The sequence below is a fragment of the Rhinatrema bivittatum genome, chromosome 17 (genome assembly GCF_901001135.1).
Source record: "Rhinatrema bivittatum chromosome 17, aRhiBiv1.1, whole genome shotgun sequence".
NCBI classification, from domain to species: domain Eukaryota; kingdom Metazoa; phylum Chordata; class Amphibia; order Gymnophiona; family Rhinatrematidae; genus Rhinatrema; species Rhinatrema bivittatum.
In genome coordinates, this window is record NC_042631.1 from 18,595,970 (window position 1) to 18,619,816 (window position 23,847).

Sequence of the window (23,847 nt, forward strand, 5' to 3'; positions counted from 1 at the left end):
TTTCTGGTGAAAAATTTAAATTCTTTAAACTATTTGCTATCCAATATTGAATGAATAATTGTCCTTGGGTTGACTGGCGTTTTATAGATTGGGTGCAGGGGTAGCGGATGGCAGTAGGGTTAAAATGTTTCATAAATTGTTTTTTTGACTGTATCTATCTGTGAATAGTACTTTTCTGCAAGCACAAATATTGCAGTTACTAATGAAAGTGTGGATTTTTGAGAGCATGGGAAAAAATCTCAACTGAATAACTTTTTTTCTAACTTGGGTAACTTCTATCTTTTATGTAAATCAATGATTTTCTCATGAATTTTTAGTAAATCAAGGAATTAAACTAAAGCACTATTTTCAGTCTTTCTAAAGACTGGAGCTTTGTGCTGATCATAAATACAGAACAAGAAAAATTGTATAAATTCAGATGACTATAGTTAGGTATAATGAACCAGCAAATGAATGAACAAGAGTGCTTACTGCTGATACCGCTTGAGACCCATCGTGTGGCGAGAGGCGGTGGATTAAAACTTTAAAGCATTACAGAGATGATCTGATGCCAAGTTCATGATTGGCACATTTAAATAAGAGAGACATTTTGGACATTTGGAATTTTATTATATTTATACACCTTCTCCTTGGATGTAAAGACATAAATACAAGCCATTCTTGGCAGGTTTCTCTTGAATATTCATTGCAAATGTCAGGAAAACCTGATCCCCTTTTTTGACTGCAGATGAATGTATGCATGTTTAAGATATTTAACTTGGAAATCTATACTTTGAAAGCCACAAACCTGTATATTGACTGTTAATGTTCTATTAATTTCCTGCTTGAGTATTTTTATGTGTTAGAAATATTATAAGTAATGTCTTCTTTTGTTAAACACAAAATCAGCATTTTCAGGTTGGAAATATAAAAAAAAAAAAAAAAGTGTTGATGCTATCTTGTATTCTCAAAACCCTATTGGTGCCAGAAAATGGGTTTTGTTAATGCTAAGAACTCTTGTCCTTAGTGATCAGCAGTCAGAGCATTGCTAGTATTATTCGGGCCAATTGGCCGCCTCATTCTAGTTTCTGCTTTCAGCTATGGAATGTTGCTTTAGCATCTTTCCCTGTTCATTATATTTTTAACACTTCCAGTGACTAAATTTATGCTAATTTGATGCTAATCAAGTCATCACTTAGCACCTTCAGAAGATTTCTACAGTTCTATAACACTTTCTCAAGTTTATATATGCTTCCTTCTTTCAGCCTTGCAGACACATCTGAAGATGGGATCTATATAATATCAAATGCTTATCTATTACAGTATCTTTGGATTATTATTTTGTTGTCCAATAAACTATTACAGCCTACAAAGAATGTTGTTAAATGATAATGTAATTGTGTTTGTTTTTTGTTTATAGTACTCCATCTCGTTGTAGCAAAGGAGGAACAGGCCACACCAAAATGAGTCTTCATGGTGCTAGTGGTGGTCATGAGCGTTCAAGAGACAGGCGCCGATCAAGTGACAGGTCCCGTGATTCATCCCATGAAAGGACAGAGAGCCAGCTAACGCCATGTATCAGGAATGTTACTTCACCAACAAGACAGCATCATAGTGGTATGTTGGGTTAGAACTTTCAAATATATTTGTTGGCCAAGAAAAAATTGTCTACCTTGGAACTTTGTAATTCCTATTTGGGTCTGATGAAAAAAATAGAATATACAAATATTCTTTCTGTTTTTTTTCTTTTACATGTAATGTGTATGATTGAATATGTACGTTATTTTCCTACCTACAAAATGCATTTCTTTTCCTAGGTTCTGTTTGTATACTTTTTCCTATATTGCCAACATATAGAGGTCAATAATATTGAGTCATTATCATAACAAAAAGTGAAACCAGTATTTTTGAGGTTCTGATTCAGGAAATAAATGTAAGGTATATCCCAAGCTCTTGCGTACTTGCTATTAAAAAAAAAAAAAAATCTGTATTATGCAAGGAACATCTAAAAAAAAATCAAGCTAGCCTTGTACAGTTATAGGTAGATATCTTAGAGCAAACTTCTTGGTTCTTCCTTTCATTATTCAGATCATAGATGATTATTTGTCCTCCTTGCAAAAAGGCATATAAACCCATAGAGTGGACTTGTGCAGAATCTGCGAAAATATATTACTAGGTATGAGAGGAAAGAGTAAGAGGAGGATTGATCTGCAAGCTGGACAAAGTAAATTGGATTCTCTTCCTAGCACCACTGCAGGACCTGAGGTCTAGAACGGGTAGATGTGAATCAGTTATTTACTCTTTCGAATAATAGGACTAGGGGACACTCTATGAAGTTAGCAAGTAGCACATTTAAAACTAATCAGAGAAAATTCTTTTTCACGCAACACATAATTAAGCTCTGGAATTTGTTGCCAGAGGATGTGGTTAGTGTAGCTGGGTTTAAAAAAGATTTGGAGAAGTTCATTAACTGCTATTAATCAAGTTGACTTAGGGAATAGCCACTGCTATTTATTGCATCAGTAGCATGGTATATACTTAGTTTTTGGGTATTTGCCAGGTACTTGCAGCCTGGATTGGCCACTGCTGGAAACAGGATGCTGGGCTTGATGGACCCTTGGTCTGACTCAGTATGGCAATTCCTTATGTTCTTACCTACTTCTTTAGGATAATGATAGGGTGTGTTGGTTTCGAGTTGGAGGCTTGAAGGTTCAGATTCCAAGATGAGTACCTAGCAAGTGTGGAACAGCCACACCAAGTAATAAAAAAGCTTATTTGCTACTTTAATAGTAAGTGCAGAATCAGGAGAAATGAGAATTAAATTAGTGCCATTGCATTATAATAATCTCAACTTGCACGCCCTGCATTTACACTCCTCCTCAGTCGCCATCACTTCACCACTTTCTCTGGCCCAGCTGTTTAGCATCCTGTTTTCTTATCACCTGTGCTTTCAAGGGGGTGGAGGATGTGATTGCAGTACTGCAATCTCCCAACCTTATTCTTACACCTAAAGATGCTTAAATTCTGTCACAGTACTGGTTTCTACCAGTAGCTTTTGAACTATTGATCATAAGTGATTGAAGAGTAGTAGAGAGGTTTGTATTTCCAGTGGAGTATGTAGATATATCCTTACTAAAAATATATTAAGATATTGTGTCTGAGAGCTTGATAGCCAAATAAGCCATTATATCTGAAATTCTAAAACTAAGCGTTCTGAGCAAATAAAAAAAAAGTGAAATTACAAACACTTAGACTGTTTAGTTTAGGACAGGGGGAGGGGTTCTTGGAGCAGATTTTGCCCTCTTTTTGAGTAGGGTTGGGTGAAGTTTCATTTTTATTTGTTTAAAACTGGAAGTAAAAGGTTGTAGAAGTGTTTTTCTTTGAGTCTGTGCTGTCTGAAAAGAAGACCGTCGGCTTTTAATGCGAGGAGCCGGAGGAATTTTTAAAAAGGTAAGGCCTATCTTTTTTGCTTGAATTATCTAGAGCATTGCTTTACACGGGATGTTCTAATGTAAAACTTTCAAAATATGAAGAAATGTTTCATTTGCATCTGTATATTAATCTTATTGAGACATTTTATAGTAAATTCTACGGAATATGACCAATTGTTTGTTACGTTATCAAGATATTACATGTTTCAGCAAATCAAGGAAGCCAGAGTTGTATTTTTTTTCTGTCTATTTTCATATCTAAAAAAATGAAATTTGAATAGTGCATGAAGGTCTGGGCATTCTTTCTTTTTATCATAACCAGTTGGATGCAAACTATCATGGTTCATCCCATAGATGACCATGGGATGTATGCAAGACAATCCCAGCTTGCATCAAAAGTCATTTCTGTTTTTGTATAAAATATTTAATGCAATTAAACCTGTAATTGAGTCATAGAGCGCTTAAATCCTTCCTTTCTCCAGAGACATCACATAACTTGTTCTTCTTCGTGTAGCATCCTTTCTCTAACAGACTTCATCAGGTAGCATTTGGCCAATGAATTTGCTGCCATGCCTCTTATTGTTGATCTCCATGTTTCCCCTTTTATACACGCCAGTGGCAAACCCTCGCCAGTCGAGAGGGATAAGGGAAGTCACTTTCTATTAGCTGATTACATTGGTTGGCAAGGCCAATTTAATCCCTCCTGGGATTAAATGCTTCACATCTATGGCACATTTGACCCCCAGCTTGCCCTGTCAGGAGAATGTCATGCTCTGGGTCTTCAGCCACAGGTCTGACTCTTCCTACTCCGCTCCCCCTACTGTATGTTTTAAAATGAAGAAAAAAATGTAGCTTATGATAAATCTAAAATTCATGTGTATGTTTTAATAATAAATTTATACTTTTGGGTTTATCTTAGAGTGCTATTATCAAGTCTGCTTCTTTGAGAGAAGGTACTTTCAGAGTATATCCTATAGAGTTTCCTAGAACACTGTTAAGATATGTTTATCGGTCACATCTTCACTGCCCATGGAGATGAAACAATCATACTAACCTGAAGGTGCTTTTTGCAAGATCTGGTTATTGGAATCAGGAAGGTATCTGCAGCTGGGATTTGCTTGCAGAATACAACTTACTTGTCCCAGTGATATTTAACTGGTTAACACCTGGTTGCAGCTAATCAAACCTCATGATTTACAAATTCAGTTTTTCTTTTTTTGGAATATTCTTATTTCACGTAACCCATGTTGATTCTTGTTTTTTAGATCGCGAGAAGGAGCACAGTTCATCTCGGCCAAGCAGTCCCCGTCCTCAGAAAACTTCCCCGAATGGCTCCAGTAGTAGTGTTGGGCTAAGTAGCAGGAATAGTAGCCAGTCAAGTACAGATGGGAACTGTAAAGCTGCTGGGGAGATGGTATTTGTTTACGAGAATGCAAAAGATGGAGCTCGAAGTGTGAGAACTTCTGAACGAGTGACACTGATAGTGGACAACACCAGATTTGTTGTAGATCCATCTATTTTTACTGCACAGCCAAACACTATGTTGGGCAGGTTTGTAATGCATTTCATTTCTTATTGCAATTGAGGGTAAAAAGAATGCAGTAGTTTATTTTCAGTCGTGTGAATGTTTCCTCCCTTTTTAAACATGTTTCAGAAATGATCTTTGTCTCGGTGTTTGTTTCTTTGTCATCATCCTCAAGTGGCTGTAACGGTTTTAGTGTTGGCTGTTTCTGTCATGAGTTTTCAGACTTTTTTTTTTTTTTTTTTAAATATTTTGTTTTCTGAAGGGAAGGATAATCTGACCAGGTGACTATTCTGATATCTGCCCAGCTCTCCAAGGAGAGCCATCCGGCAAGCGTTTTTTTGGCTAGTGTGGAGTAAGGACTTGGTTCATTTACTAGTGGACCTGTATCCACGTTTGTGAAAAAAAAAATGGTCCCCACAATTTGGTCCTAGCTGTCATCATTTATAGACTCTCACAGCAGAAAGGCCAAGGATTTAAAATGCATGGAGAACGAATTGCTCTCATCTTCAGAGCAAGGTTGAGTCACTTTGGCCGAAGTTGGGGGTTAACTTTCACGAGCACTTTTGGTCCTGAACCTATTCTGCAGATAAATGGAGAGCTGTAGTCTTTAGTGCAATCGGTGTTGCATCTTTCACAAACACAGTCATCAACAGAAGGAAAAAAATTGGAAAAAGCCTCCCAGTTACTGCTTAATTTAGTGCTCATGAAAAGTGCCAGCAACAATGCTGAAAACTAAAGTCCGTCATTTAAGCACGGAGCATGTACAGCATGTGCAGTGACGATGCACACCATCTCCCACTGCCCTGCCAGTGCGTCTCAATCCTGTTCTGGAGGCACAACCTCTAAGCATCTCCTGGCATTTTTAACATTTGGCCTCTGTTATGATCACAAGCATCCCATTTCTTTTTATTATGTTTGCAGTTTCTATATTTTTAAATAATTGCATGGATACTTGGATTTTTAATTACATTTTTACAATAAGTATGTTGAGCCATAAAGGTTTCATTTTGCTGTAATAGGAAAGTGTTATTCTTCTCGAGCTTGTGATAAATGTTTGGGGATTGAAGGGGGAATTGCTGGCATTGCAGCAGGATCCGCCTCTGATTCATGAGTTGTTTTCCCAAACCTCCACCACTGGAAGCATATGAGCCCTGCGCCATGGTCCTCAAGGGCTGCAAACTAGTCGGGTTTTCAGGATATCTCTAACGAATCTGGATTATGAGAGATGTGCTTGCATACTGCCTCAAAAGTATACAAATCAATCTCATTGGGGATATCCTGAGAACCCAATCTTCTGCCATGGACTAACCAGAGAGTATTCTATGACCAATTTCTGGAATCAAAGTGTAACTTCTTGAATTTCCATCCATGCTAGGGTTTAGAAATTTCTCTCACATCCCCTGTCTGATTTGAACTTAGATTCAGCAAGGCTGTCCATCTTCTCTCCTTATCATGTACTATGGAGAAATGTTTTGGAATTGAAGATACAGGATTTAACTATAGGTTTAACTGAGAAATTTAAAAACCATAATACTACAGCTGTTTTTGGAGTAATTCTGCCATCCATTACAACAAACTGAATCTTTGTGTATCCCTTTCTCTCTTTGATATTTTGAGAGCAGCATAAATCCAAGCATGTGAGGTTATTTGGAGGTAATATAGCTGCGTTAAAATTAAATAGGCTGAATCCCGAGCCTAGCTTTTGCTACTTGACCTCGCCAAGGTTGGGAGTGCTGCAGAGACAGTGTTCCTAGCCTCCTTGAGTGGTGTGGGGAATGGAAAGTCATCTACTGCCCAGAAGCACCACCCCTCCCTGGCCACACTTGGTGTGAACATGCACCAAGTTTCAAGGAAAGTGCTCTGACCAGGAGTTGTTGCTACGATGGTTGGGCTAGATGGGGAGGGAAGGACCAGGTATTTGTGAATAAGGCTTATGCATCATAAACTGCCTCTGAGCTAAAAGGAGCAGGTTGAAACATCTGGGCCAAAAAAAGTGAACATTTTTTTTTTAGTTTTTAGGGTGAAAGAGGTCAGAAAAATCCGTTTGTTAGTGGAGTGCATTAAAACAGCAGCTAATAGCGGCATTACAGTACCTCAGAACATACAGGATTGAAGTTTTAAACTACCAACATAAGAAATTTTGACTTGACTAGTGCTTTATTCCATCTTTAAACTACACCACTGAGATATTCAGCTTCCCTTCGAAGGACAGTAGTATGCCTCTCCATTCAACTATCCTTTGTCTGGGGTGTCATATGCTCGTAAAAGATGACTGGCAGAGTAGAAAATATTAATTTATTATAGTGAATTTCAGTTTACCATTTGGAGAAGAATGATAGAAGGGAGCCAACAATCTTACCTTGTATTGGTATCAGAAATATGAGAAAAACATCATATGATGTAGAATAAACATGTATTAAAATAACCTTTAGCTGTTTTTTATAACTACAAATTAATAATTTTTAAAGTGCTACTGTATATGTGTAGCAATGTACAGATACATAAAAGAGAGTCCCTGTTTCATGGATCTTCCGAGCTAGTGAAGACAAACATACACGACAGTTAAGAGGGTGTGGGAAGTGTATTTTTTGTAGAGAAGTGTTTAGAATTTATAAGCAGATGAATTTTTAGGTTGGGCTTGAATACGGCCAGAGAGGGAGCATGATGCACTGACTCAGGAAGTCTATTCTATGCATAATGCACAGCAAGATGAGCAGTGCAGAATTGGGAGTTTATGGTGAAGGAGAAAGGAACAGAAACGAGCAACTTGCCTGATGAATGGATTTCATGAGGGGTATAGAGAGGAAGAAGAGAAGATGAGGAACAGTAGCGTGAATGCATTTATAGGAGAGAATGAGAAGCTTGAACTGTATGCAGAAGCAGACAGGGAACCAATGTAGCAACCTGAGAAGAGAGCTTATATGATCATAGTGATGTTGAAGATAAATAGCACAGCTGAAATTTGAATAGATTGTGGTGGAAAACAATGGTTAAATAGGAGGCCTGCTGAGCAAGTTGTAGATTTAGTGAGAGAATGTTAAGAGTGGGTGAGTGTTGTAGTATGTTTAGAAAAGAAGGGGATGGATTTTAGCAGTGTTACAGGATAGTAGTTCCCAATCTGAGGTCCATGAAGCCATCATGGGGCAATCAAGGGGGTAGATTTTCAGAGCCCTGCTCGCCTAAATCCGCCCAAAACCGGGCGGATTTAGGCGAGCAGGGCCCTGCGCGCCGGGAAGCCTATTTTACATAGGCCTCCCGGCGCGCGCAGAGCCCCGGGACTCGCGTAAGTCCCGGGGTTCTCGGAGGGGGGCGTGTCGGGGGGCGGGCCCGGTCGTCGCGGCGTTCCGGGGGCGTGTCGGCAGCGTTTTGGGGGCGGGTACGGGGCGTGGCTACGGCCCGGGGGCGTGACCGCGCCCTCCGTACCCGCCCCCAGGTCGCTGCCCTGCGCGCAGCAGGCCCGCTGGCGCGCGGGGATTTACGTCTCCCTCCGGGAGGCGTAAATCCCCCGACAAAGGTAAGGGGGGGGTGTAGACAGGGCCGGGCGGGTGGGTAAGGGAGGGGAAGGTGAGGGGAGGGCAAAGGAAAGTTCCCTCCAAGGCCGCTCCGATTTCGGAGCGGCCTTGGAGGGAACGGGGGGAGGCAGCGCGGCTCGGCGCGCGCAGGCTATACAAAATCGATAGCCTTGCGCGCGCCGATCCAGGATTTTAGTAGATACGCGCGGCTCCGCGCGTATCTACTAAAATCCAGCGTACTTTTGCTTGAGTCTGATGCGCAAGCAAAAGTAGGCTGATCGCGCTTCTTTTAAAATCTACCCCAAAGTGTACAGCTTTGGAGAAGAACAGCTCTGCTCCTTAGCAGGGAAGGCAGCCTTACACTTCCATGTCAAGAGGAGCAAAAAATTGCAGTCTCAAGAAGCAGAAAATTGTAAAAATGTACCTATTAGGGTGCACGATCCAAGGAAAGAGGAGAATTATAGACAAGATATACAAGAAGAATTCGGCAGTTCTTTCAAAATCACTTCTAAAAGGCAGCATTCACAGTGCCTTGGAAGGAATCACTGTCATCGCTCAGTGTTGACACCTAATGACCGAACATAGGACCCAAATCAGCTGGGTCTAGGGGAGCTGTGGTTTGTGGTCACCGTGATGGCTAGGCTGAGTTGGGTGATGGGAGTTGGTAGTTGTGAATGAAGACTTATGGCATTTTAGTGTAACAGAGGCCAGTTCTAATTGAGCTGAAGGCCTAAAGAAGCAGGAGAACTGTTGGCCCAAAAAAATACAAACCTGTTTCCTGTAGACTGGTTTGGTTGAAGCTGTAGTGTCATGGAAAACATTTTTCTACTTTATAAATGCTTTGTTTTCTCTTCCTCCTATACTGTCATTAAATTATTTAGTTGTTCATTTTTTTTATCCATGTGATTACACAGTTTTAAAGAGATACCCGCCACTGTTCCATGTTTACCTTGTGTATATCATTTGTGTGTCTCTTCTTAATGCACGTATGGGATCAAAAACTAGATTGATGGTGTTTCATGGAGCAGGTACTTAGCATCCTTTAGCCCTCTAGATTACTGTAATTCTGTGGGTTGGGACTTCATTGGATTTATTTATTTATTTTTTTTTAAGAAATTCTTAATGATAGTTTCCCCTTTTGTAAACTAATACAGTATGTTGCTGTTATATCTTGTTTGGCATGAGAATTTTATTCTCAGCATTTTCCCATAGCTCCTTCTCTATATTGTTTTTGGATTATTTCAGTGAAGGTATTGAGCAGGTTTATTTTCCCGATTTGTTAACATTTGGGTTATGAGTGCACAGACAATAGCCTAAACTTGGAGTATAATGAGAATGCTAGGTTTGGGCATCTGTGTTCTGGATAGAGTCAGAAAATGGCATTGATGACCAGGAAATATCTGCCGTCTTCTATAATGTAGCTTAGAACTAAGAAGAGCTAACAGTTTTTGTGTGTGTGTGTAATACTTTATTTTTTTTTAAATAACTTATAGCAGTAATAATCTTGAGGTTGAATATTGCCTGCCTGCTGAGGCTTTGGAACATAAATAGCCTGCTTTAGCCAGCAGTGGCCTTTTGTGTAGGTTGTCATACCTCAGTTAAATTGGCAATACTGTATACTTTGAATCTACAGAAAGTCCATGGTTGTTTCCAGAATCAGGGACAGTAGAACAGCATATGTGATGAGGGCTATGACATTGTTAATAGACTAAACTTGCAGTTAATGCACACTCATTTCACTTTGATTCTGTGGTATTAAGAAAAACCTTTTTTGGTTGGTGTGCATCCTTCAGTCTGAAGGAGCTACATGTATCAGAAAAGGTAGCATTGACTAATTGAAGAGGCCAATTTTGCCATTACCAGCACATGAGGACTCTTGTGCTAGGGCAGCATACACCAGTGACAAAGATCTGAATCTATCCTTGTTAATATCCTTAAAAGGGGATTTCTTTGTGTTCAGAAGTTCCCGTGGTGAGTGCTCACGATGGTTTTGTTGTACAGGATGTTTGGATCAGGAAGAGAACATAATTTCACACGACCCAATGACAAGGGAGAATTTGAAGTTGCAGATGGAATCAGCTCTACTGTGTTCCGTGCAATTCTGGTGAGCTTTCCTTTCCCATTATTATTATTTTTTTTAATTTGTGTAATTAGATTAATGCAGCTCTACTAGGGATAGTGACCCCTGGATCCCAAATGCCTTAAAGGCTGGCTATCGGGATTTCCACAGTGAACATGTATTATTAGGATGTATATTTACATGCATTTGGACCAAGAGCCAGACTTAATTGTATTGAAATAAAGATCATCAATAATGGTGTTTTTATTGTATATTGTATATTTTATTGTATATTGTATAATCTTATTTTAATGTATAAAATAAAGCAGGAAAATGCTACATATGAAAGCTCTGTCATTTACAGAATGGGAGGAATCCTTGATGAAATAAAATGTAGTGACTATTCTTGCTTGCACTATTGAAAGAAAGCATAAACACTAAACATGCACAATTAAGTGACGCGTAACCCATATAACAAGTAAATTGCTGTTTACATACTCATAACTTTTTAAATGCCACCTCACTGGTCTGGTTTTCAGGATACCCACCCAGAAGATTCATGAGAGTACTGGCAAACTTTAGAATGCAAGGATGGTCCATATGTAGTTGCTAAAGAATTTTTGTTTCAATTGCATGCTCTGCTTACCCATAGATGTATTTGTACTTCATTTTGTATACCTTTTTTTAAAATTTTCATAAGGATTACTACAAGACTGGAACAATCCGCTGTCCTGATGGAATATCTATTCCTGAACTCCGAGAAGCCTGTGACTATCTGTGCATCTCATTTGAATATAGCACTATCAAATGTAGAGATCTCAGTAAGTATGGCATTTGGTGAGAGAGACTGAATCATAGCTATGAAGAGAGAACTCATGGGAGACTTCTTATTTAAAAAAAACCACCAGGTGTATGTGGTGAAAATGCTTGCCATTTAATATTTCTACCTATACTGTCCCTTAAAGAACTCCTAAGAACAGATGGGGTGGGTGTTTTTAAACACCATAGTAGTGGAAGACTTACATATTAAAGACAATGTAAAAATCTGCAGAGGGGAATCCTTTATTTTTTGATTGGTCCCATACGCAAAGCTGAAAGGGTGCTTGGATCACTCTTCTGGCAAGTACTCTTTGGGTACTTGCCAGGTTCTTATGGCCTGGATTGGCCACTGTTGGAAACAGGATGCTGGGCTTGATGGACCCTTGGTCTGACCCAGTATGGCATTTTCTTATGTTCTTATGTTCACGCATGGTTTCATTTTCTGTGATAAATCTGAGAAGGGAGTGTAGAGGGTTTACTTATATTGTAACTTTTGGCATATCCAGAAGTATTGAATCTCCAAAATCCTTTAAATACTGTTTTATTTCACCACTTAAAATAATGTTGTCACATCTCTGCTTAATAAGCCCATCTGTGCTGTGAAGAATGGGTATTGTTTGAGCCCTGAAGGTTATAACCTGGGGCAGTGCTTGGGCTGTATGCATGATGCTTTTCCTGTTTAAAGTGGTGAAATACAATACTATTTTTATGGACTCTAGAAATGAAATGCTGGGAAGCACAAGCCCAGAAGCACTGATGTGAATCCCCATCGCGTTCCCATTGCAAACATTTTAACTTTTATTAGTCAGAAAAAGGCTCATTTGCTTTGAAATTTTGGGATTTTTCTACAGTGTTTATTTGTGAAGATTGGTTGTTTCCACCCTCTTACGTATGAGGGCTCGGGAAGATTTAAAAAAACAAACCAAAAACCAGCCTACATATTGAGAATAATTGAATTGCTGGAATTGTTTTTGCCAGTTTTAGTTTACTTCCTTGATTGTGTACACAACAAGAAGGTTTCCAACAGTCATTTTTTCACTGGTGTATATATGTTTTTTTAATTCTCAGGGAAAATAAAAACTGAAAACAAAAGTTCTTAACAATGCTAATAAATTGACTGATAAGTTTTTACAAAGTAAATAGATTTAGAACTTTATATTTTTTATTGTACATTTGAATTGATAGAGCGACTGCATCTTCGCATTGCTTTATATTCCTATCTACAGTTTATAAATATCAGCAATTGAATAATATAGATGTATTCTGGCATGGTAAACCAATAATCTGATACTTTGACACTTATTAAAATGTTTTGCCTTTTTTAGTCTTATTGATATATTATAGTACAAAAATTTGTAAGCCTTTTTAAAACATCACATTCCATATTTTACATTGTTGCACATGTACACAGGCAAAGAGAGGAAAAAGCCCTCTAAAAAAAGTGTATAAAAATCCATACAATGGTTAAGGGTTAATATATTTTAAGTCTGACCCAAGCTTTGTAAAGCCATTTACCTGTTCACTATTCTAAGGCTATATACAAATTCTTAACCATTTCCAACCATACAAAAGTACATATGCAAACCAAACCACCTCTAAGAAGCTAGCACTCTGCCCACTGCCACCCTCTACTCCTCAAGGACCCCTCCTGGGCCTAATCCTAAACTCAACAGCATCAAAAGCCAACCTTGCTGCCCTCCCCCCACCGAGATCTGGGAAGGAAACAAATGGGCCTTTAAGCAATTTACAAAATTTCATATAGTTCAGTTCATTTCTAGCCAACATTGTTCTACTGTTCCAAGGCAGAGGAGCTGCTGCTGCTGTAAAGGCATATTTAGAATTGCTGCTAGCTCTATGAGGATTCTAGGCAGGCCTCCTGAGATGCTGTAAGTGCTCATCCCAGTAAATGGAGGCTAGTAACCACAACAGTTACTGTTTAAAATGTCGAAGATTAACCAAGATAGTATACGGGGCACATTTTCAATGCACAAAGTCTGTGTTTAAATGTGCTGAACAGATGATGATCCATTGCCTTTACCAGCAAGAACAGCTTGACAGTGAACATGGCAAAATTATGAAAAGGTTTGTCCAGCCAGGTGGAAGTACTGACGTAGCTTGAAACTAATCCAGCCTAGATTCAAGGTCTCCAACAGTCTTTCTAGAAATGTGAGACACTGCTGTTGAGAGCAGCCATTTTGTAGCAGCATTTGCTACTCTATTGATTTCTGCTCTCTTCACTCTAGAGTAGACCACATTTTATATCACATTTTGAGCAGTATTTTGGAGCACTTGTGGTAAAGAGAATAATAAATTCAAGAGCCATTGAAATGCATTTGAACACATTTTTGCAGAAGTGAATGAAAGAAATGTAATTGTATCAAACTGTGGTACTATCCTAATGCCAGAAGAGCTGGCCTCCGAGTTCTTGCCATTCATGGGGGCAAAATCACCGCAGTTTCTGGTAGAAATTGAAGATTTCAAATAGTAATCAAGTTCTCACTGTTAAGGTATGGTTGCTGGAGGATGGCGACTAAAGCTTGTTGTTCAGCTTTCACTTGGACACTAAGCCGTTTCATGATTTTGACATAATTGTTTTTAAAACCCCTTGGATGTTGAGTTGGGATTTCATGGTGATGTTATCCGTCACTCAGCTAGAGTTGAGAGCACTAGTGCTTTTCATGTATAGACCTTTAGGCAAGGTGCCATGTATTTCTGTGAAGGAGGGTTCAAAGAAATGTTCAAATCCGTGCTTTTTTTTTTTTTTAATTATTCTGATATAGTTTTAGAAATCAACTTTCTAAAGCTGCTTTCAGATTTTTTTTTTTTTTTTGTGGTTCCCCCAAATCTTTGTCTTGATTTTGTTTCAGGTGCCCTTATGCATGAGCTGTCAAATGATGGTGCTCGAAGGCAATTTGAATTTTACCTGGAAGAAATGATCCTACCACTCATGGTAGCCAGTGCCCATAGTGGGGAAAGGGAGTGCCACATTGTGGTGCTTACTGATGATGATGTGGTTGACTGGGATGAAGAGTATCCTCCCCAGATGGGAGAGGAGTATTCACAAAGTAAGTCGCGTTTTTATTGCCACTTTAAGCATTTATCACCAACTTACCAGTAGCATTTGGGCTGAGCCTCAAAACTGCTGCATGCATAGCAGGGACCTCTTTTTATGACTGAATAGAATAGACCCCCATGCTTATATTTTAAGGTATGGATGTTTCACGTGGGGTTCCTTGGGAATGTACAATATAAATGCATGATACTGGGTAGCCGTAAAGCTCCATGTCTAAGAAGCTGAGCTAACTTTCATTTCACCCCATTGCAGGCAGGGTAATATAGCATTGATTTCTCTCGGAAAAACATGCCTGCAACTCCATGCATGCAGTGAGATGAAATCAAGACTGGTTCACCGTGTATAGCTGGACACGGGAGGCTATATGGTCACCCTAAGCATGAAGAATCCTTTAAAAGAAAGGAAAACTTTATTTTGGGGTAGAGTTTATAGTGTTCCTTTCCTTGGGAGGGTGATAACTGTCAGAAGAAGCTGAAATGGTAAAAGATGTGACTCTTAGATTTCTTACTGTTAAGAGGCTCAGTGAGGGATACAACTTATGTACAACTGATCAGAAGGTGATCCTCTGCAGAATGAGATTCATACTTTAACTTGAATTGAAGAAGAAGCCTGAACAGTAGATTTTGTATTAATTAAATGAACATATCGCAGGTCACTAAGGCATCTGCAGTCACATAGCAGCAGTATATTAAGTGTCCAGCAATAACGATTTTAAATGGCATTATCATTTTCTTCAAAGCTTTTCACAGTTTTGTTACCCATCTCTTCCCATTTTGTAAATATGTTGGCTCTGTGTAAGTATCCACTTTCTCTTAGGCTGCCCAGTAAATGTTGAAGAGGCATGTGTGCATACAGTCTTTCGATGGAAGAGGAGATTGGGAGCAATGGGCAGAAACTAATAAAGTAGCCTTATACTTTCACAAGCATGAAAACTTCTCAGTTTCTCTAGCTGAGCCTGAGGTCCTGTTATAGGAGGGGGTATCCTTGGCAAAGTGGAATTCTGATGGGAACGCAGAAGAAAATAAATGTCAAAAATGCATTTTCTCCTGCAAAAGGCTAAAGTGCTACCTCGCTGTGCAAAGGCAAACCAAATTTCCATTTGACCTTTTCCTAAAACTGTTTTAGACGAAGATGGTTTCTTTTTTTAAAGAATAGAAATAAAGAAATAGGGTGGCTTCTGTTATACCTAAAATTAACATTTCGGTGTGGGATAATCTGCATAGAGCATCAGTTTTTACCCTAAACAACTTGCTGGGCAGACTGGAGGTTTTTTATATTTAAAAGAAATTTTGGATATTTTCAAATTGTTTATATATCTTGAGCATATATGGAGAAGTAAGAAATACAAAATTTTTATTATAAGACATCAGCACTGAACAGTTGCAAGCCTTGTTTGAATATAGTTTTGTTTTGTTTTGTTTTTTTTAAATAAAAATGGAACCAGTGTTTAAATTTTGTTATTTTCTTACAAACCAGACCTGTATGGAATGGAACTGGTTAGTTCTAAGTTAAGATAAACTACTGGACAGTATTGTAGTTTATTTTGCATTTTAGATATGCTTGAAACCAGATCCAAATTAGAGGCCACAAGGAGGGACCTGGATTTGATTCCCCGCTCAGGTGGTCTGCTCCCCAGACCATCTCTGAAAGCTGAGGAAGCCGCATTCAGAGTCCCAGTCATCAGGCGAGCCAGATTTAGGCCCCATAATTGCAGTTTCAGAGGGAGCCCTGCCACATGGCCGCTGGCTGAGAACTGAGTTGAAATGTCCTCAGCCCTAGATTTGATTAGAGCTGGAAGGCAAAAGAAGCAGCAGGAAAAGGCTGGGGTAAAAATTCTTGTTGAATGAATATTTGCTTGCTTAACCTTATGACACCAGTGTGCATGCAAAATACATTTTTTCTAGATAATTGTTGTGTCAATATGAACTACCATACTCTGGTTAAGCTGCAGTGTCATAATTAATATTTGGTATTTAAATAATTCTATTGATGCTGCATTTTTTTCAGTTATTTACAGCACAAAATTATATAGATTTTTCAAGTATATCGAAAACAGGGATGTTGCCAAATCTGTTTTGAAGGAGAGGGGCCTTAAAAAGATTCGACTGGGTATTGAAGGTAAGCTACATTCTTTTGATTCTAATTTAGATGTTGACAGTGGTGTATGTTTTGCTTGTATTAAATTTGCGGTATAATATTAAGAACATAAGAAATTGCCATGCTGGGTCAGACCAAGGATCCATCAATCCCAGGATCTAGATATTAGTTCTTGCGTTTACCTTTATTTTCTTAAAATTGTAGTTGCCTCTGAGTTGGTATGCTTTTAAGTCCCAGCCTACCCTTATTGAATTTTCTGGAGTTACAAATTATCCATCCTCACTTTTGTACTATTGTGTGATTTCAGAGCAGTTGAGTGCTGATTCCTTCCACGAGGTTTGGTTTGAGCCCATAGCATGTCCCTTGTGGTTAAAAAAAAAAAAAAAAAGGCATACCAGGCAAGGAGCATTGTTTTTATATTTCTCAGAACAAGCAGGATGGCAGTCCTCGCGCATGGATGACATCATCCAATGGAGCCTGGCAAGGACAAAACTGTTTCCCTGGGCACCTTAATTCCCTTTCTTCAAAAAGGGGATTGGCTAATCTCTCTCAAGCTGAAGGATGCCTATACCGACATAGGTACTTCTGGCAACCAGGAAATATCTCCAATATGTATCTCCAATCTGTTGTTGGGGCTAGCATCTGCCCCATCTGTCTTCACAAAATGGCTTGCTATGATGGCAGTGCACCTACGCAAGCTGGAGGTGCATGTGTTTCCCTACCTGGATGATTGGCTGGGCAAGAGTGCTGTCAGGCTGGAGCTGTGGAATCGATGCACAAGACCATCTGGGTGTTGAAGTTTCTAGGGTTTGTTATTAACTATCCCAAGTCTTACCTCAGCCCGCCATTACCTCATTTAAAGTTTATTGGAGCTCTGCTAGACACAACTCAAGCCAGAACCTTCCTTCTGCAACAAATGTCTGCAGCCTTGATTACCAGAGCAGTGGAAATTAAAGAGTCCTACATCAGCGTGGCACATGGTGAGGTTGTTGGGCTTCATGCCGTCAACGGTGCCTGTGACTCCCATGGCACGTCTTTACATAATGAACCTTGAGATCTCAGTGGCTTCAGGCCACTCAAGATCTGAGAGAGCGCATCCGAATCACCCAGCTGCTAAGGGACTCTGTACTGGTGGCAGGACAATTCCAATTTGGAAAGAGATGCCCTTGATCAAATTGGCCTCACGATGGATGTGTCCATCCTGGACTGGGGAACTCATGTAGATCTTTGTATACAGGGCTTTTACTCCACCTAGGAGCGGTTGCATCAGATCATTCTCCTAGAGCTCTACAGGTTTTTCCATATCAGTTTTCCAGCAGAGATTGTGTCCAAATGTACACTCAGGTGGAGATTATATTACATAAGCAAGCAGGGAGGTATGTGTATGTACCTTCTATGTACAGAGGCTGTCCAGCTGTGGAGGTGGGCTTTCTCTCACAGGATGGTTCTCAGAGCCATTTCCCTGGATGATATAGAGAATGTGTTAGCGGACAGACTGAGTTGGTTCTTATTACCACATGATTGGTCCCTGAAGCAGGGAGTGGTGAAACAGATTTTCCGCTGTTGGCTAGACTTCTGCAGCGGATCTATTAATATCTCCTTGCAATAGGAAGGTCCCACACTTCTGGTTCAGGCAGAGGGCATATGGCAAGCTAGCCTCAGATGTCTTTGCTTCCATTGGGGTAAGGGTGTTTTGTATGTGTATCCTTTGCTTCTGCTGGTAGCGAAAGCCTTGTTGAAACTCAAAGAAGACAGAGGGATCATGATATAGACCCCTTTTGGCTGAGATAGATCTGATTTCCACTCTTATGGGAGATGTCCATCTGGGGAATTTCCCAGATCTCATTACTCATCCCAATTTCATCCCCGTCATTTACAGCTTGGATGTTGAGAGGTTGATTCTACAATTCCTTGATTGGTTGGAGGATATGTGTCATGTTCTTTTAGCTTCAAAGAAGGATTCCATTAGTAAGACTGAAGTGGAGGATGGCTTAAGGCATGATATGAGCAAAAGGCCTGCGCCACACAAACTGCTTGCATACCTCCTGAAGTTGTCCAGGTACTGTCTCAAGACCAACTCTGTTAGAGTCCACCTTAGTTCAGTTGGCACTTACCATTACTATGTAGTAGGTAAGCTATCTCTGTATAACCCCTAATTGTCCGTTTTCATGCAAGGTGTGCTTCATTTGAAGCCTTCTGCTGTGTCGAGGGACCTCAGTGTGGTGATGTCCCAGCTGATGAAAGCTCCCTGTGAGCCACTGTGCTCCTGTGACCTGAGATACCTTACCTGGAAGGTTGTATTTTTTGGTGGCGGTCATTTAGTGTGCAGTGTTGGTAAGCTTCACAGCCACCTTCTACCAAGTATTACTATAATAGCTGGACCTGCATATCCAGCCTAAGGTGGTCTCGAATTCCATCTTAAACAGACAATTGCCCTATTTTCCCCTAGACCACATGTCCACCAAGGTGAACAAGCACTGCCCAGTTTAGACTGCAAGAGACCCAACTTTCTTTTGATCCAAACAAGCTGGGACTCGCCAGTGCCAAACTGTCTTCATTTGGCTAGCAGATTGCATCTCCTGTTATGCTCATGTGGGATTGAATCTGGTGGGCCATGTCAGGGCTTATTCTGTCTGCCATGGTAGCATTGGTGGCTCATCTGGGATCAGTCCCCATAGAGGAGACCTGTAAGGCTGTGATGTAGAGTTCTCTCCACTCATTCACATTGCATTATTTGTCTGGACAGGGATGACTGATGTTTGGCCAATCTGTCCTTTGGAATTTGTTTGAGGTGTAGAACCCAACTCTTAGGGCCTGTTTTAGCTCCAGGCTGCCCCTCCTTTCCTTTAGGTTTCGCATAAAGTACAAAAAAAGGTTTGTTGCCAACAAAAATATTGTTGTGCTCATTAGCATTAGTTTTGTTGTTGTTCCTTTTACTGGGGAGAAGCCTGTAGCTAGGAATGACCCATGTGTAAGGAATGCCATTCTACTTGTCCTCAGAGAAAGCAGAGTTGACTACCTCTAGCAGGTGTTCTCAGAGGACAGCAGGATGGCAGTCATGAAACCCCATCCACCTCTCCATGAAGTTAGGTGGTTGTTCCTTCTTTTTCTCATTTGCTTAGAGACTGAAGGGACCTTGTGTGGATGCATAATATAATGGCATATTGTGAACATTCCCAGTGAGGCTCAAAGTTCTAGAAATGTTGAGTTTTTCCTTGCTGGGCTTGATCAGATAATGTCATCTATGTTCTCCTCTGAGAACACCCATTACAATAACTCAGCTTGGTTGCACTGTTCACATTAGCAGGTTTGTGTACAATCCACCAGGAAGGACCAAATATGATTCAGTCAACCCTTTGTAATAGAGATAAGTTATCTCTATGAGATGGTGAAATGATCAGTGGAGCACCTGCATTTAATGCCTATTTAAAGGTTAAAATAAGACATTGTTGCATATCTAGTTTTGATTGCTGGATGTTTTCAGTTTAATTTGGTTCTTTTGACTGGTGACTAGAGAGATTCACTTTTGTTTTAGCCAATGGGTGAATTGTAACCCTACTTACAAACAAGTCTACCATTCAGAAATGTTGTTGGGGGATCTTAGATTTTTTGCAAGATACGAGGAAAATCAAAAAGGACAACCTAGTGCAACAGTGTGAATCAAACATAGCTATTGTTATTACAAAAATAAAACCTTGTTTTTTATGCTTTGTCAGGTTATCCCACGTACAAAGAAAAAGTAAAGAAAAGACCAGGTGGCAGGCCAGAGGTGATCTACAATTATGTCCAAAGACCATTCATTAGGATGTCATGGGAAAAAGAGGAAGGGAAGAGCAGGCATGTCGACTTCCAGTGTGTGAAGAGCAAGTCTATCACAAACCTAGCAGCTGCTGCAGCAGACATTCCCCAGGACCAGCTGGTGGTAATGCACCCAACACCACAAGTGGATGAGCTTGATATTTTGCCTAATCATCCACCACTGGGTAACAATGAAATGGATGCTGAGGGCCAGAACCCATCGCTCTGATTCAGACTTGGTCAACAAATGGCATGCTTATCATTGCACTGCAGTTACTACTTTCCTTGGTCATGTGTTGAGCGTAACCAGACATCTTAAGGAATTGCAGTGTGGACTTTTTTAAAGACCAAAGGAGTAAAACTATCAAATACTATGGTTCGTTTATGTATTCCTTTACTAGTGGGTTTGTGATGTTGGTTCTTTGAATACGGGACTGTTTTCCTCACTCATTAAACCTCTCAGCCCCTATCCATCTAAAACTATGGGAGTTGATGACTATTTAAAGTGGGGTTTTGTGTTTGTTTTTCCTGTTACACAGTAAACTAAATGCAGATTGACATTGATAGTAGCACTTTATACTTGGTTGGGAGTTTGTAAAGCCATTTTATAGTTTTAATGCACAATACAACCTTGAAAGAAAGTGCTTCTATCAAATCTTTGCTCTCAATGTAATTAAAGGTGGAGTTAAAACCTTAAAGTGATTTATTCTATAAGGATGAGCACAAAATGAACTTTTCCTACCACAGGTGTATTCTAAGTTATCATTCAGCTATCCATTTTGACATCCTGTACAACTCTGCTTTAAGCTATCATATGTTTGCATTTATTTCAAACTATGATATATGGTTAAGGATTGTGAACAAGTGATGTCTAGCTGAATTTTTGGCCTTCTATCACCTATTCCTTAAAGCATTTATTTATTAAAGTTCTCCATAACTGAGCTAGGATAGGGAGGTGAGAATTGTTCACTCTTCATTTATTAAAGGATTGCAAGTTTTTCATTGAAATAAAGTTCCATTATTTTAATATTTGGCTCCCGTCTTAAAAAAAAAAAATAAAGCTAAAATCTTTTCAGCTGTAGTAAGTGGTGTGGTTATCATCAATGGATTCATTTCCCAGTATTATGAGTTTTGAGAAATTGATTACTGCCAAGAGATGGAATATGAACACAGAGCTGCTCCTGTACAAGCAATGGTGTAAGACTGCTGCAGTTGTATTTTGAGAAGCTTTTAACCCTAAGAACAGCAGCTCTGTGGGGCAAACACAACACTACCATGTTCTTTAACTTTTGGCTCTTGGCTTATTCTGCTGTTTTTCATCTCTTGTTCTGAACTAATTTACAGAAAACATCCTTTGTAGGGAATAATCTGTGCTTTGCCCTATATACTGTTATTAGCAAACAGTACTAAGACCTTGCTTTACTCAGTCCATTCTTTAAAAAAAAAATAAAAAAAAAAAATCCAGTAGCCATAGGGCTGTTTTATAGCCTCTAACCTAAGCCCCAGCTTTCATTAGGAAGCCAACTGTCCACCGAGCTTAAAGGAGTTCTGATTAGATCTGTAGCAATTAGCGTGGTTAAATATAGAAATTAAATTTCTCCTTCATGCCTGCTGTGAAAAACACAAGTATAAAAAGACTTGAGCTGATTCTGTCTCAAGATAAATGGGATTTCCAAAGTGGGGTGCTGGTGGTATCAAATTTATTTTATCCAAAAAATACAGCATTATAGAATAAAGGAAACATTTTATTTTAAAAATATTTAACTAATACATTACACTTTTTACCATATTTATAGTAAAGAATTCTTACAAGAGAATAAACTGCTTTATGATACAAGTAGTATAAGAAATATCCACATGGAGACCTTTTTTTGTAGTGTAAAAACACCATTACATCTGAAATGACCATTGCATATAAAAACTACTGCTTCCAGTCCTTATTTGCACATGATTTAAAAAAAAAAAAAAAAAAATTCAACACAAGAACATAAACCAAAATATACAATTAATGCCAGCTATACACAACTAACCAAATCAATGATGCAAGAACACTGTAGCAGAATGATTTCCACTTTGTCTGAAATTACGCATGGTACCTTGACTTGTGTGCTCCAATATGGCTTTTATGAGATTTGTACATAAAAGCAGTTCATCTTGTAATCCAGTAATTTTCATGTACTGAAGAACTCCACCAAGTAATGCACTTTGATGCTGGAAACCCTGCCGAAGCAAGGTATCGTGCTCACAGGGGCCATGGTAAGTCACTGAAATCAACAGGGCCACCAAGACCTGCATCAGCCTCCAACAGACTCATTATAACTGCCATGGCAGCTTCATCGTTGCTGGGACTGCTGGAACCTGGATCATTGTCAATCATGTCTATACCCATATGGGAGTTCTCACCTGTAAGTAGAATAAGGAAAGTTTGGATGTTGCAATTAATGCAAATTAATGCAAAGTGCTTTTGAAATTACTTTTATATCTAACCATTTATAGTTTAGGGTTGATTTTCAAAAGGGGTTAGGTCAATACCTATATACTTTAAGAATTAAGATTTTTGTTCAAATATTTAAGTAGGATGATATTACACAATCTGTCCCTAAGGATCTATGGAGTTAACAGTTAATTTGATACTTTGTAAACTCCTGTTCCTTAGTAAAATTTTTTTTTTTAAATGGAACCCATAAGCTACTAAGAGTATTAATGCAGTGGCTAGTTTTCAGCAGGGGGATATAAGTAGTATGTAGAAAAATGACCCTGCTGTCTGGTTCAACTGTTTTTGCCTTTCGCCAAGACATGATTCATCTCATGCTGTAGAAAAGGAAATGATCAGGTACGTAGTAATTTCTCATTATAGTACATGAGTATATAGCCCCATAGTTGGTTGGTTTTCTTTCCCACTACCTACAGTTGCAGCTCCAGCATGCTCTATACTGTAGTATCCCACCTTTATTTTTCCTTCTGGTCTTAGTTAAAATTCTCTATCCCCTTACCCTATTTTTCTTTGTCATGATCAGCGATTGATGGGTTTCATGTGCTCTTAGGATAAACTAAAGCAGCTAGTCTGCCTTTTGCATCAAATCATGGAAGCAAAGTAAAATAAAAAGGAAAAAGGGTTAAGATTAGAGAGACCCACCCACCTACTGTAAAGAGACTGTCTACCAAAGAAATGCTAGAGAGGGTGTTCTGCTTGGTGCCATTCATGATCGTGGGCTGAACTGTCTTTAAAGAACCTCTGGTACAGGGAAGCAGTTTAAGGGTACAACATTCCCACGCTGTACATGCATCTTGTAATGGTTTGCCATAAAAGGGATAAAAAAATAACCTGTTACTCCTAATCCCTATCCTGCATTATTAACTCAACTCCAAAAAGATGGGATTTTAAACTTCACTTAAAGGTAGAGAATTAGTTACCAAGCATAGAGGAGCTATCTGAATATGGATAACCGGGATTATCTGGAATCTGCCCAGCCATGGAACCAGCTGAAGAAATGTCCGGTGTTCCTCCATTTAAAATCTGAACAAAAGGTTAAAAAGAAAAAAAAAGAGTCATT

General features: G+C 39.3%; 2 protein-coding genes across 7 annotated transcripts in view; one reads left to right on the plus strand and one right to left on the minus strand.

The window, feature by feature from the left end:
- Window positions 1-21,374, plus strand: part of BTBD10 (BTB domain containing 10) — a 48,129-nt gene extending 26,755 nt beyond the window's left edge. For all 5 annotated transcript variants that reach the window (XM_029583171.1, XM_029583172.1, XM_029583173.1 and 2 more), the window contains 7 exons: window positions 1,400-1,596; window positions 4,676-4,961; window positions 10,449-10,551; window positions 11,207-11,327; window positions 14,193-14,390; window positions 16,406-16,516; window positions 20,212-21,374. In XM_029583171.1, the coding sequence (XP_029439031.1) occupies window positions 1,400-1,596; window positions 4,676-4,961; window positions 10,449-10,551; window positions 11,207-11,327; window positions 14,193-14,390; window positions 16,406-16,516; window positions 20,212-20,522 (1,327 nt within the window). In that variant the 3' untranslated portion in view covers window positions 20,523-21,374. The remainder of the gene's footprint in view (window positions 1-1,399; window positions 1,597-4,675; window positions 4,962-10,448; window positions 10,552-11,206; window positions 11,328-14,192; window positions 14,391-16,405; window positions 16,517-20,211) is intronic.
- A 608-nt stretch (window positions 21,375-21,982) lies between these two features.
- Window positions 21,983-23,847, minus strand: part of ARNTL (aryl hydrocarbon receptor nuclear translocator like) — a 59,630-nt gene continuing 57,765 nt past the window's right edge. For both annotated transcript variants that reach the window (XM_029583170.1, XM_029583169.1), the window contains 2 exons: window positions 23,708-23,810; window positions 21,983-22,696 (listed from right to left, as the gene is read on the minus strand). In XM_029583170.1, the coding sequence (XP_029439030.1) occupies window positions 22,536-22,696; window positions 23,708-23,810 (264 nt within the window). In that variant the 3' untranslated portion in view covers window positions 21,983-22,535. The remainder of the gene's footprint in view (window positions 22,697-23,707; window positions 23,811-23,847) is intronic.